Here is a 16,158-nt window from a genome sequence, read left to right on the forward strand (position 1 = left end):
TTTCAGTAATAATGACAGGTTTGCGTACAAAAAAAAAATCTAATAATTGCATAAGGTATCTGTATTGGTATTTTATAAATTAAATTGTGGATATCAAATTTAAAACAGAAATATGCTGAAAAAGCGATTTTGTGAGTTGGATGGGCAATTAATTTTAAAAATAAAAACTTCATTATTATTTATTAATTAAAACATTAAACAATAACAGAATCATTCATATTCTGCAATTAACTCAAATGTACTATATAATGTACTGAACAATATTTCAACGGTAAGAAACTAAATTGATCCTTATTAACTTTCACAACAGTAGGAATTAAATAATTTTTTAACTGTATGGGAGATGTTAGTTACATATTTTAGAAATTCAAAAATTCCACCATTATTTAAAAAAAAAAAATTAAAGATTTAATCTGCCCAAATACAGTTCACATAAACATTAATAATTTTTTTTAATTCTGAAAATAAATTTTCTTGGTTTTGATGACAATCCGCGCGTGTCAATATCTCTTCATCTTCTGATAATTTTTGTACGAATTTCTTCATATAAAATTTTTTCTTTAATAATGAATATTCAGTGGATTCCAAATAGCCGGCTTTTCATGAATAATGTCGATCAAAACCCATTTTTTATCACACGACCATATAGCATTCTTTTTTCCGTCTTTTAAGGAGTGATTCGGAAATGTGTTTACAAATTAGTTTCATATTGGCGTCAATCGTGCCATTCTTGGCAATTACGTCACTACCAAAGCTATGCTACCATCCATCGTGCATGATTTTTAGCAAGAGTGTTCATTGAAAAGTATTTGATTGAAAGTTGAATTAGTATTTAGTATTTTTAAAAGTATACGGAGTATTTAGTATTTAGTAAAGTATTAATTTTAAAAATAAAGGGGAAAAAAACAATATTTGATAGAATCTGGGCCTTGAAAAAAAAAGGCTTTGAACCTAAAACTGACTTATTTTGTTCAATAAACTGCTATAAAATTTTAATTAAGTTGAAATTAAAGCAAAGAAAGCATTTCCCCTTTTTTATCACGATTTGAACACCGGTAAAATAACATCACTTCTTGATATACTTCTGAAACTATCGACATAAAATATTAATTAATTTTTCGCCGTTTTGCAATTTTATTTTATAGTTTTAAAATTGATTTCAAATATATATAAATCGATTTAAGAAGATTTCGGAGATTTTTCCTTTGTCTAACTTTAACCATAGTTTAAACACGTTGTTCAATCTTTCTCGTTCACAACACTTCTTCCCTTTTACCCTTACACTCAATTAGATTGTTTATTGTTTATTTACATATAAAATGGGGAAGAAAGTTCGCGTAAGCAAAAATAGGAAGAAAAATTGGAATAAAGTTTGTGACATAAAAGATGTTGAAGAATATCTCGAAGAAAAAAGATTAGAGGAAAGAATTGGGTATATATTTATTTTTTTCCTTCCGACAATGGATGTTACAGATGTAAATTTTTTTTCTTATAATATGTTTTGTGGAACTGTTTGAAAAAAAAGTTTTATATATTGAGCTATTTCAGTTATGTTTATTCATTTATTTAAAAGTCTGCTTCCTTTGCAGTGGTTCTGTTTTTGAAAAAACTGATGATCAATTGTTTGTTATCCAAACTGATACTAAAGATGACGGTAAGAATCTTGCAATTTTTTTTTTTTTTTTCCTTCTAAAAAATTGTTTTAGACAGAATTTTTCAAACAATGAATCATTTGGTAGGATTTTTTTTTTCTTTTTGCCTTAAATGGAAAAGAATAATTGAAAATAAATTCTGCAAGTTTAAATTTTTTATGTAAACAAATTATTTCGTAATTAAATTGCTGCCATTCTCATCTCGAGTCAATGTATCATTGAGAAAATTTTGATCACAAGCAAAATTTTCCTCAAAAGGTTTATTTTCCTAGTTTGATTTTACATTAAATTTACAGAAGCTGCCATAATTTTTTTTGAAATATGCATTATAATATCAGGTTTTGAAGAATTAGAATCTTCTGTTCCATATAATACCTTTTAAAGAAGCTGATTTTGTACTTTGAAAGGTGTTTTATTGAATAAGATAATTATAATCATTTATGATTTAATTAGTAATTTTGTTCTTCAGGTTGCAGACTTAAAAAAATCTTAAAAGTTACATTTCAGATCCGTGTAATTCATTTTTTCATTATGTGATACAATGTATTTTTTCCCCCTTGTTTCTTATTTTGTAGGAATAAATGTAACTTAAATACAAAAAATGATGCTTGATGTGTGTGATTGACAAAATGTGTATGAATTGGAAATTAATTTTGTATGTAAATACTATTAAAATTTGATTTACTTCAAAACTTTATAAATATACCAAAAATATTTAATTCCTTGTTTAATAAAAATAGTAATAGTAAGTATTAAGTCAGGAAAATTGCAGTAATAATTTTTCAAATAAATTTGTATAATTTTCACATATGAAATTCCATCTAAATTAAATATTTAAAATAGGTAGGCATTTGCTAAGACTTTAGAATATATTTAACACTTAATTGTTATCTATAGGAAAAAAAGGCACTTCAAATTAATATCCTGTACAGAATAGTCATGTTGGCAGCCAATTTCATTAAAATTCTGTAATTCAATCAGTATCAAAATTTACTATTCTTGTGTTCTGACTTTAAATAACGTAGAAAAAAATCTTCCAGTAATGTGCAATGTTTCCAACTATTCTGTTATTGAATAGTTGATAATTTTATTTCATCTTCTTCTGGTGAAACTACTTTGTTTAATTTAATATAAAATAAGTAATAAAAAGACAGAAAGTGAAATATTCTTCCCTTAATATATTCATCAGAATTACACCAAAATCTTACTTTATTTTTGCATACTATAAAGATCTACTTTTCTATTTTTAATAATAATTTAATGAAACTATGCAGATTATTCCTGAAAGTGAAATTATCATTGAAAACTGTACTTGATATGTTGGATTTCAACTGAGTATATGTTAATAATTTTTTAGCCAAAATTCATTAAGTAATTTTATAGCATCTTGTAAAAGAATGTTGTTGTGCATCTTCTTCTTGTATTTCTGCGTGTAAATTGTTGACATATTCTCAAAACTTAAAACAAGGTATTTATGAAACTTCAAATCATTTAAAATTCAAAGTTTTTAGTACCAAATTGCCAAAAAAAGCAGAAAAATTTGAAAATTTTCATAAAAATAAGGAAAATAAGGTAATTTTTTTTGTTACTTTTTCCCATCTAAAATTTGCTGATCTCTAAAGATTGCAGTAATAGCTTTTAAAAATGAAACAATACCATTCACGATCATGTAAAGCGGAAAATCGTCCTATTCTCTCCCACCTCCCTTTTCTGTGAGATCATTTGATTTGCGAGACACTTGGCTCTTTTTCCTTTACTTGAGTTTATTGAATGGTTTATTTATTATTTGAGAAACTGTAGGCTTGTTCAAAGTAGATTAGAGAATTTTTTAAAACAATGAGTTGCTTAAAATCCGTATTTAAATTGGATGGATGGAAAGAAATCAACCTTGATGTTGCTGAATGAGTTTGAGAAATTCCACGAAATTCATTTATTTATTGCACATTGCTCGCTATGTAAGAAGATAATAAACCTAAGTAATATGGGAAAACAGTCACTTTAATAGTCATGCCAAAAGTGGAAAGCATAAAAAATTTTGTGCCATTTTATAAAAAGTCATAATTGATATTTGGTGTTGTAGATTTGATGTTGGAATATAAGCTGATTTCGATCTTTTTAGTTCAAGAACAATAATTTAAACCTGATTTTTTATAGACATTAAAACTTGTTGCCATCACATTTGGGATTTAATGCATTCAATGATATATGGGAAATGTTTTCAAATGTTTACTGAAAGTTAATTAGTTAAAAAATATATTTTAAGCCATGCAGAAATGTCATACCTTATTTTTTACTAATTAGATCCATTAGCTCCATGCAACTGATGGCTAAAAAATATGCAGATGCTCAAATATTTGAATTGGCAAAAGTGAATAAATAAATAAAACTAATTTTGCTTTTTTTTTTTTTTTGTTAAGTAATTATAAAGTGAATTGTATCATGATGACAAAAATGTTTTGTTTTATTTCACTGAGTCCTTAATTTTGTGACTTACAGTTAGAGAGCATGGGAAGTATTATATATCCTCTATCCTTCTTTTAATGTGCTATTTTGAATAATATTAAACTATTGCTTCCTTTCATTGCTTTTCCTGCTCTTTTAAACTATTTTCCATTATAACCAACACACGAGTGCTGCTCATGCGTTTCCTGAAATCTTGAATATATGTACAGAGAATTTTTTTCCCCAGTTTTGAGTTGCAACCTTGTAATATTTATATTTTCATCAATAACAAAAAATAATAATAACATGTCAGTTGAAGATTTTTATATTGCAAGAATTTTAAAATGCCACTGGGTTCTTTAAGTTTTAATTTGTTCTACATGAATATTTGTTCTCTATTAAGAACTCGATCAGTGTAATAAAAAAGGTAATAAATATTCTACCTGGTACGAATTTACCATAAGTTAAGCTGGTTCATTCAATTTTTTAATAAGTGGACTGTATTCTTTTAAAAATCAAACGACAATTCGAAAGCCAAATTTTTATTTCATCGAGGTGCAACGACCCCGCAACGAACTCCTCAGTACGAAACTGTTTTTCAAACTGACCCCATGTCAGCAGGGTTACAATAATTTTATCGCTGAAGCCAAGTCAGCGTAGGTTTGCTACATTCCTTACAAAAGGCGCCAACAAGGCTGTAACACTACCAGTGAATTCAAAGAAAGTAACTCTTTCAAAAAAATTATCATATTTTATGTTTTATTTCTGTCTGTCCAAATCTAACATATTGTTTTTGGTAGAACCAAAGAGATAAAGAATTCTATTGGTTTACAGGTATTAGTGTCACTCATTTTTCTAGGTTTGTAAATATGATCATTCTTAATATCATATCCAATTATTGTTGTCTTTTTAAAAGTGCATAGAGGGATAAATGATATTTTAAAAAATGGGCTAAGCTTCACAGGTGTGCAAGGGAGCTTGAAAACATAAAATGAAACCGAAGAATGTTTTGTAATTCAGATGATACTTAATTTTTACTATCATAATTTGTTTAAAGATAACTTATCTTCATATGACATATTTTGAACATATTTGACTTCTTGATTCTTTTTTATTTCTTCTTTTTATATATATATATATTTTTTTATTTTTTTGCTTTCAAAATTTATTTTGTAGTCCTAAATGCTTTAAAGTTTTAGAAGTCATGCTTTTGAGAAATTGAAATTCTTCTGTAATCTTGAGTTCTAAATAACAGTTAGGCATTGAACAAATCTTAAACACTCTGAACAGTAGAATAGTTGTTTTTAAATATACATAGATAAAGTGTTTTGAGATACGATTAATATGAAAAAAATTCTGGTTCATTCATTTTTAAACCTAAATTTTCTAACCTGAAAAACTGGTAGATCAAAACAATTAGATGCTCCGAGGGTTAATGCATATTTATGCATCCAATAATTTCGAGTAAAAAATTGAAAAACACAGTAATATCTTAAGCAACCAAATCATTTATTGAGATGTAGTAAAATTTGTTAAACCTTGAACAATGCTCTCAACCGTAGATGAGCTATTATTTATAATAGTGTATTAAAGACTATTGTTTGCCAACGGATTCTGAAACCTTCCACGCTTTTGAACATGTATTAGGATGGGTTTCATTTGCCAAATTCAGGTTGAGAGGAAAAATGACAAGAGGGGATGTTTACATTTAACAATAAAGTAAATTACAGGCAACAATTTGGATTGCTCACACACTTATGAGACATGAACATTGCAGATAATTTGCAATATTGTCGGAAATGATACTAATTTACAATAAAATAATTTGGAACAATTTTTATTTGCAATAAGTGGCATAAACATTAAATTATGTAAACAGTAAATGAAAGATTTTGGTTCTTACAATTTGGTAACTTACTTTTTTACAAAATAATACTGATTTTTTTAATGTTGTAATGTCTCTTTTTTTTTTAATATGTTATTAAATTTTTTGACAGTATTTTGAAATTAATATTGGTAGATAATAGAGTTTAATGAAGAATTTTTTTTACCATTAGGTAGTTGTAAATATGGAATGTCTTAAAAATATTATAAATATTATTTTAAAGTTATTTGATATTTTAAAATATATAATTTAATATTTAAAAAAATATTATTAATAATGATTTTTTAACTTAAAAATACTATTATTTTAAATATATTACAGGAAATAATTAGCAAAATTTGAGCCAGTACTTGAGTTAGCTATATAGGCAATCAATGCACAATTTTGAATTAAAATAAAATATTGTAGTAAGAAATGACACATGAAAAAAAAATTGAACGAGAAAGTATTTAATAAGGTCAAGAACGATGAATTCCGGAAACTTGCTCATTCTTCCACATCTCGCCCCTTAATGAGACAGAATCATTGAAAAGTGATAGTCTCAGAATATTGAAGCAAACAGTACGTCTCAAAGTTCTTTGTTTAATTCTTGTGCTTTTGTTATTTTGACTTGGTCTGAAATTAAATATTTCCAAATAAATATATTTCCAAAGAATGCAACACATGCATTCACTTCACTCTGCAGAATTGTTACAACAAAATATGTAAATGAAAAATAAAATATAAAATTTATATAACTTTTATTTCTCAATTAACATTATTATGTTTTTTCCTCATTAGTTCTCTCTAAAAAGACTGGGAAACCATTAAGGTGCTTTTCAAATATTGGATCTTATACAAAAGTTCCACCTCCAATAAACATGTAAGTGTGGAATTTATAATCTATATCATGCATATGGATCATATCTTATTTTAAATTATTTGAAACTAATTTCGTATATTATTAAACAGTGTACAATTTCTAAGACTTTTTTTTATTATTATTATATAGTTATTATAAAATGCTCAGGTTTATATTAGTGAAATATATGGTTTATGTAGTATCTGCTTCTATGGTATTTAATTTAATTTAGTGCATGAATTATTCGAAGAAATTCATGTAGATTGTATTGATTTGCTAATATATTGATTAATACATTGATTAGTATTTTTGTACCTTAAGAAATAGCTAGTATTGCTTCCAAATTTATTTTATTTTATAATTATATTATTTAGAAAATTTTTTAGTTAATTTTTAACTTAATTCTATAGGCTGGTATACTGTCCATTGGGGTAGCTACTGCCCTAGGCACCATTGTTTGGGTCCATCAAAAAATTTCAAATAAATGGTATTTTGTAATCTGAATTACAATAGTTTACCATTTCTTTTCATTCTTTTGTCACATCTACTATTTGGACCAATTAAAATTAGCCCAATCTTTTTATTATTTAATTTTTGACAGATTTGGAGAAGCCCCTTTCTTGCAGTGTAATCTTCTCTCTCGCTCTAGCATTTAGTAACACTTTCTAAATGTTGATATTATAATATTACTTGTGACATAAAATTTGACCTTATGTGATCACAGAGAAAACGATACAACTTTAATTGTGGCAGCTTTTTAGACTTAGTATATTGAATCGCAGTATGATTCTGTACATTGTGAACATCTTGTAATATCTAAAATGAATAATAAAATTTCATTCATTTATATATCACAAGGAATTCAAAATGAATTTATTACAAATTAAGAAGTTAAAGCTCCCCATCATATTATCAGAATGTAAAAAAAGGCTAAAATATTATTCGACTACATTCGGCCGCATTCCAGATGTCTCACAAAGACACAAGTCTGATATTAGATATTTAATATTTTGAAAATCGGTAAGTGCAATTAGTGGAATGTTTTATTGATTTCATTGAAACAAAAAATAAAACTACTGAAGGAATTTCAAGCACGATTTATATTGTTGGTCCTGATATGATGAAATATTGTGGCCAAATATATGATAATGATTCTAACATTATCATATACTTGTCATTCGGTAAAGAATATAAGAAAAAAATGCTAATGTTGAATTCATATCTTTCTTAAATCATTTGATAAACCTAATTTGTCTACTTACTGCCTTGGTTGAGGTGAGTTCAATAATTGTACATTAGAATGTTATCATTTTTTTTTTATTTTTTTTTCCTATGTCCATAATTAATTGGGAAGTTTGCAAAATTTAAAAAAGTGTTCAATATATATGGTAAGTCACAAGAAGAAATGTCATAAATATGACATTGCATCTTTATGAAGTCATTTTGATCATTGAAAAAACTGACAAATAGATGAAAGCTTAAACACGAAAATAAATGCAGGAAATTTGCTAGTTACGATACAGCAATTTTCCTTTCTTGGTTCTCTGGTAATCTGTGTTGCAAGAAGAGGATGACACACAAAAATAATTCCTAACAAAGTGATTGGTCATAAAAGTATGCGCTCAAAAGTTCATTGCTTTGTAGACAGTACTGATAAGAAAAATGATGGGTTGTAAATGGCATAAATTATGCAAAAGATATGTGTGGTATTTTTATATTATTATTAAAAGATATCTTACTTTTATTAAACCTCAGAAGCACAAAATGTGAATGCACAGTTTTGTCAACGGAAATAAAGATGCCAATTTATCTCATGAAAATGAGTTGATAGAAGCTGTTTTGTTTATTCAATATAATAATTGGTTAAAATTGCAGCAGCTGAGAATTTGCCAAAAATGTATATATATATAGAGAGAGAGAGAGAGACAGTTAGTAATAAAAACCAAGTTAATAGGAAAACAGAATCAGAATTAAACCAAATAAATGGTTTTATTTCATGACTAGCTGTTTTATTATTGTTTTAATAGTAGCTGCATTTGCGCTGTCTAAATACAATGGTGCTTTTTCTGTTTTTTACTTTTTAGTTTGTTTCCGAAATAATTTTTTAATTCCGATTTCGAAATAATTTTGTTTAGTTTCCGAAATAATTTTAATTTTGGATTGTTTCAATAATAGGTTTTAATTTTATAATGCTTATATTTTTGCTTATTTATATATATATATATATATTCTATCTAAAATTTAGAATATACATAAATAAGGGCCAGAAAATTTAATTTATGTCTCAGTGGGCTGAAATTCAAGTTACTCCTTTGAGATTGCCTGGAAATTCTGGCATACATGATGAAAAAATCCATAGTTATCCATATCCATTAGTTTGAATAGGATGCATTTCCTATATATTCACTTAGAATTGATAAGATTTCTTTTATTTTGATAAATTGTCTGTTTATAAGGGATGGATTGAAATGTGATTGCTGCACTGCATTATAGCTACATAAAATTATGTGAAGCTTTTTTGAAAAAATTATGCATTACTTTAAAAAAAGGCATCGCTAGAATACATAAGTGTTTTGTTTTCAAAAAGTATAAATCATATTGCTTATCTTTCAAATTCAGTTCAAATTGTTCAGTTCATGCATAGAGAATATATGATTGTGTTCCTCATGCAATTTCACAACTTTTACACCATCTTGATGAAATTTGGCATATATGTTCTTCAAAATGCAAAAGTGAATAAAAAAATAAATGAGTCTTATTCATTTTTCCACTTCTTACTCTTAAAATATTATATTGCAAAAATTATTTTTACATCATCTTTAAGTTAAAAAAAATTACCTTCTCGGTGGACAATTTCATCTCCATATGGTTTTTGTAATTTTAATAAATTTTTCAAAATTATTTTTATATACAGTTTGTAATACAATTTTTATTGTTCTGTTCCTTTGCTTCATAAAAATACTTCAGTTTTTTTATGAAGCAAAATATGTCTTTATTATTTTTTCTGCATGTTTTTGCTGGTGTTAATTGTTTTTTTTGTTTTTTTAAATCTTTGGTTGTCAAGTCAAAAATGAATTTTCATTTCTGCTTTTATTTTAAATGCATTCACATTTATTAATATATAAGTACAGTAATTTACTTTTTTTTTTTTAACTTTGTATTCTAATCACAGAATTTGTTTCTAATTTAAATGTATTACTCACTTTTTCCCCCTTGTTAATTGCAGTAATGTACATTTATACTTTCAGAAAGTATTTATTCATATGTTTTTCTGTTTTTAAATATTAGAGTGCAAAATATCAAAATCGGATCTATAGTTTATCTGAATTTAAATGTTGGTATTGGATTGTGATTTACTTTCTGACTTGTATTGAGTTACTTTTATTATGTCTTTTTATAATAAATAAATTATAAAACTTTCATTACAAACACGGCTGTGATTCTTTTATGTGCAAATTTCTGTTCGGCTGACACACACTTGAATTTGCCTTTTTCCTACTGCTGTATTAAATTCAAATTTTTAGAGGAATAAATTAATGGTAATGAACTGATGCATAATCATAAGGAAATTAACAGGTGCAAGGTTTTTAAAATAACGTGGCTTTGAATGCAGGTCTCAGAGTGTGAAAGCTGATTCTTTGCATGGATTGTCTTACAGAACTTAACAAGCATGGGAATATCCATTAATGTGAAATGTGTCCAATATTCCTGCATGGACACTGAAACAAAGAATAATAATAATATTGAGTGCTATTTCTCCCATCTGTTCTTACATATATTTTTTAAAAAAACTAAAATGCATTATGTTATTATTATTTATAATAACATCTATTGAAAAAAAAATGACTAGGAACTTGTAATTAACACATACATTTTTTAGCTATGTTTTGCTAAAGAATTTAAAGTTTATTGAATAATCAATCCTTTATAAAAGTAGAAATTATTAAAATTCTGCATGATGATATAAGATAAATACTTTCTGTAGAACTGTCAAACAATGCGTTAAGCATATATCTTTTATTTTGTTTAGATCTCAAAAACCATATAGTAAAAAAATTAAAAATAATCTTACTCGAGCTGTTGAGAAAAGGAGCAAAAGAGTTGCAAAAGCCCCCCAGCTGAAGAAAGATGTTCCTCAGAAAGTTGTTCAAAAAGGAGATTTATTTGCTGCAGAAATTAGAGATTTGTGGGCTGATGAAGGTGAGAAGCAATGTTATATGTGATATCCGGTTTAATAATTGAATTTTACACTTACTTTTTATATGCATAGGCTTATACTTTATATGACTAATGTTATGTTCACTAATTGAGATATGTTTTATATTTACAGGAAAATCTGTAGATCCAGAAATTGAAGACCTGATAAAATTCCGTGATGAATATACTTGCAAGAGGACTCCAAAAGTATGCAGTTTCTTATATATTTTAATGAATATGTTGCTTGTTCTGATTGTTAATAATTTAGTCAAGCATGTGTTAATTATTTGGCTAGTAAAAACTCAAAATTCAATAAAGCAAGTAGCATTATTTTTCTAAGAAGTTTTTATTTTATATTATATATAGTTAAATATCCTCTTTATTTTGATAAATTTGTGAAAATGTATGTATGCGTCATAAGAAATTGATTGAGAATGCAATAAGCTATTTTCAGTATTTCATGTATTTTGCAAACTAAAAAAATACTGAGGTTTCCTTAACTTTGTAAAGGATTTAGATTATGTGTGTATTCTTTCTGTAAGCAAAAATATATGGCAGACATATTAATAAAAATGCAGCATTGAAGTTAATATATATTCACTGAAATAAATTTTCAAATATGGTATTATATAATCTTCACTTTTGTAAATGATAGTGTTTTTCTTGAAATTCATTCTTTTCATTAATTCTTAAATAATATTTTTTAAACAAATATTATTCCCACTCATTTCCTAATTCCCCATTTTTAAAAAAAATATTTTCAAAAAAGAATCTTATTTGTAATAGAAAATGTTTCATTAAAAGAAAGGATATTATACATTTCTTGGAAAAATATTAGTACTTATAGAATTCTGTGTTCTTATATACAATTGTTCTAAAATTGCCTTTTTTTTCCCCAAAAAATTTTGGTTGCATTTTATGATAAATTAATTTTTTAAATTTATTATAAAATCTGTTTAAAATGCATGCTACAAAACTAGATGTGTGGAAGGGACGTTTCTGATCTTCAATAACTTTAAAATTTTATGATTACTGAAGTGATGATTCTTGAAGAATTATGCTATATATGTATATATATATATTAGGTTCCTGAACATAGATACCAAAAGCCATCTCTTTTACCTGCAGTTGAAGTTCCACATTCCGGAACATCTTACAATCCTGATTTCTTCGATCATCAGGTAACCTTATTTCTTTTCAGATAATTAACTATATGTATTTTTATTTTTTTTTAGTTGCTATGCAACTTTTGCTTTTCTTCCTATTTTAATTTTTGAAACTAGCTTTTTAAAGAGAATCTTAATGATAGTATGAATGTATATGAAAATTTAGCTTTTAAGTTATTGATTAATGTGTTTATTTTCATTGTGCCAGTATGTTTTTAAAAAAGCCATAATTATTTTAACTATAACATTTATATAATTTTAAAAATTTAAATTTAAAAAAAATGAGTATTGTAAATTTAATACTAAAGTGATGCATGTGATAAGTTTGAAACTTATTTTAAAAAATCAAAATTATTAGGTATATTCTATGCTTAATAACTTTTGCTCTCATAAGAGAGTTGACGAAGTTAGAGGCATGTTTGATTATCTACTTATGAAATATAATTTTTTTAAATTTATTAATAAAGAATATTTTAAGTCCTTTTTAAGACAGAAATTATTTGAATATTTCTAGTTATGTAACAGTATTTAATTTTATTTGCCTGAAATGTTCATTTTACTGAAATACTTTACAAAAAATTTTGGGAAGATTTATAGGCTTCTTGTGTTTGGTTTTGTAATTAATTCTGCTTGTCTGTTTGTTTTCTCTGAATGAAATATTTTAAAATTTTATTTTTGATATAAAACAAAATAATTTCTCCATTTTTTTTTTTAATTTTGTTTCTAACGAATGAACAAATTAATATTTTAGGATCTTCTTAGAGAAGCTGTAAAAGTTGAAGAATCAAAACAGAAGGAAGAAATGCATTTAAAAAGAGTTCTTACTGATATGTTCCCATCTAAAGCAGAAGCTCCTACTCAAGTAAGTGAATGAATGCATACTTAGAAAAGAGAAAATGTCTGTTCAATTATGTTGCAATAATATTTAGTGGAGAATTCAGATAATTTTGATATTTGAATGTATAAGTACAAATACAAAACTTTTATTTTGCAAAACTTTTAAACATGATTAAATTTCTTTTTAAATGAATGCTTTCAAATGCAAAATATTAATATTATTTTAATGACTAGGAATCCATCTTACAAGAGATGTCACAAGGATTATTTGAAGAAGCAGACCCGGAAGAAGACAATCAGACGGAAACTGCCTTACTATCATATAATCCACCTGTATCGCATGAAAATCGTCTGCCAAAAGCTAAAAGACGAAGAAAGAAAGAAATGAAGGAAAAGGTAGATTTTTTGATCAAAGAATAGAAAATTTTTAAGAATCTGTTGTCTTAAAATTAATTTTTACCTGCTCATTGTTACAGAAATCGAAATCTTAAATAATATTCATTCTATTTGTGTTAATGCATTAATATTTAGATTAATTTCATTGAGATTAATTAAATCATACTTCATATATTACTTTCTGTTTAAATAAGTGTCAAAATTAGATGGATTTTGAATAAAGAAAATTGATTGTATTTTTATTCGGAAATGTTAGCAACAAGGCTCAGATAAACTTTATTTAGAAGCCATGTTAAATTCTTCATTTATTTATTAGCACTTATACATATTAATACCTTATCATTTTACAGGAAAGGCTTAGAAAATTGGAGAGGTTACAGAAAAAAAGACTCAGTGAGGTTTATAGGTATGTTGTTGTTTTTTATAATGTCTTTCAACTTTATGTAACATTATAAAGTTTCAAAATAAAATGCAATTTTTTTGTTTTTTTTATTTATAGTATGTACAATAGAGGGTATATACTATATTTCTCACTTTTATGCATTTATATGCGTATGGATAGAATTTTTGTGTTTAGTGTATACTTTTTGTAACTTCTTTGATTGAAAATAGTGTAGAAAAAATATAAATGTGATAAAGTACAACCTTTTAATCAGAGTCATGAATGAAACAGTATCTATTCTGAATTTTAATTGTTTGATGGTTTCATGAGCTTGTATTTATATGATTATCTTATATCTCAGAAGTGTACAAATATCCCAATCTTTAATAATATCTTTTTTCCTAGAGATATAGTTTATGGATTTTTGCTTTTCTGTAATCCTTCTCTGCAGAGTAATATCTTTTATTGCCATTTTTCTAGATTACCAATCACATTTCCTTTTTGTATTACTTATTTTACGTATTTATTATTTTGCTTTATTACTGCAATCTTTGTATATTTTATATATATATATAATGTGGAATTCATCACCACCACCTTGCATAAGTAAGAATAGTTCTTGGAGAGTTTTTTAATAACTTTTAACTTCATCCTAAAATAGTCCTTTATCATAGCAATCTTGTAAATTGAGATGTACTTGATTGATAGGAAAAAGGGAAATTTATTATATCACTTAAATGCAAATTCAACTTTTATGTCAGCTTTATCCTTTTTTGAACCAGCTTAAAAGTATAGTTGTTTTAACAGTTAATTTGCAAGTCACTTTTCATATATCGTATAAAGTTGGTTTTTCTGATTCTTTCTATAAAGTTGGTAAAGTCGTGAGAAATCAAATATCAGTTTCATAAGAGAAAGAACCATAAAAACTTCTAAAACTATATAATATTGAATTATTTCTAAATATAATAAGAGTTCTGTATAATTCTTGTGGATGATAAGTAAGTAATCCTTGGTTTTCATAACTTTAATATGCATTCAGTTATTTTGAAAAGAAACAGATTTTAATGATTTGACATATTTATACAACTTTTTTTTCCCCCAAGTTTTCCCGTGTGTGATTTTAAAAATGACTCAAGTATTCAATAAAATTCTTGATATTGTACGAGTTTTAAAAAAAAAAGAAAAACATCGATATTCACAAAACTTTTTTGAGTGGTGGCAGATTATATGTTATTCAAAAGGATTTCTATTATAAGGAATAAAAAATCTTTAAAATTCATTTTAAATCTGAATTAATTGATAATTATTTTTTTTTAATTTTATGGTATGTTTAACATTAAAAAAAGTCTGTAACTGATGACATCTCTTGAATTATGAAATAACTCATTCTGACTCTCTTCAACAAGCCCCGCCCCCCTTTTTCCTTTTTTTTTTTTCTGCTATTGAAATTTTAGCAATTGCAATTTCAAATCCTATTTCTTTCCTTTCCTCACAGAATAAAAAGTTTAAAAAGTGAAATAAAGAAAGAGGCTAAAGAAACTCAGAAGAAAGTAGAAAGAAATCTACAGAGACGAGCAGAGAAAATGTTCAAACCAAGAACTCTTAGCAAATATAAATATGAAAATCCCGATTTGGAAGTGAATCTTTCTGAAGAACTAGGGGATTCTCTCAGAACCTTAAAAGTAAGTAGATTTCTGTAATGTAAATACAGTTACATTATTATTATTAATATTAATTTAAAAAATTAGTCCATGCATGATGCCATCATATTACAGCAATTCTAAAATGGTTCAAACTAATTTTTTGTTTTATTTTTATTATTACAGCCGGAAGGGAATCTACTTGAGGACAGATATAAAAGTTTACAGAGAAGAAATCTGATTGAACCCAGAATTAGACAAAAGTAAGTGTAGCATATTTCTAGTTTCCTCCCTTTTCTGCTCCCCCCATTTAAAACTATTATTGTTACTTTGGATTATTAATGAAATATTTTTCCTTTTCTAGGTTCCAAAGAAGGTACAAACTTAAGGTCCAAGTTAAGAGAAGTCATAGGGATTTTAAATAGTTGTGTAAATTTCCATGAAATAAATTTGTATTTAAATTCCTGCATTTATTTTTATCTTAAGTCTTGCAATGGTATGAATGATTTTCTTTCCCGTAAATACCTTTGATATGACAGATGAACAAATGAAAAGAGGTATTTCAGTGTTAATAGTTTCTATGAAGCACAAAATTGGATTTCAGCACTGAATTTCCATCTGTAATTGTTAATATTTACAGCAAAAGAAAAGAAATTTCTTACATTTTTTTAGTTTAAAAAGTATTTAAATTAGCCAATAAATAATTGCTATTGCAAAAAA

General features: G+C 26.0%; 1 protein-coding gene across 1 annotated transcript; it reads left to right on the forward strand.

Annotated features, from left to right (window-relative positions):
• The first annotated feature begins 1,237 nt into the window (after positions 1 to 1,237).
• On the forward strand, positions 1,238 to 15,907 carry LOC129975794 (ribosome biogenesis protein NOP53-like). Its single transcript, XM_056089014.1, has 12 exons — positions 1,238 to 1,432; positions 1,590 to 1,654; positions 6,760 to 6,841; positions 10,851 to 11,020; positions 11,151 to 11,224; positions 12,103 to 12,198; positions 12,935 to 13,045; positions 13,255 to 13,416; positions 13,767 to 13,822; positions 15,294 to 15,480; positions 15,625 to 15,701; positions 15,803 to 15,907. The coding sequence occupies exons 1-12, from the start codon at positions 1,320 to 1,322 to the stop codon at positions 15,861 to 15,863; spliced, it is 1,254 nt and encodes a 417-aa protein (XP_055944989.1). The 5' UTR covers positions 1,238 to 1,319; the 3' UTR covers positions 15,864 to 15,907.
• The last annotated feature ends 251 nt before the right edge of the window (positions 15,908 to 16,158 follow it).

This window comes from Argiope bruennichi, chromosome 7 (assembly GCF_947563725.1).
Source record: "Argiope bruennichi chromosome 7, qqArgBrue1.1, whole genome shotgun sequence".
Lineage (NCBI taxonomy): Eukaryota > Metazoa > Arthropoda > Arachnida > Araneae > Araneidae > Argiope > Argiope bruennichi.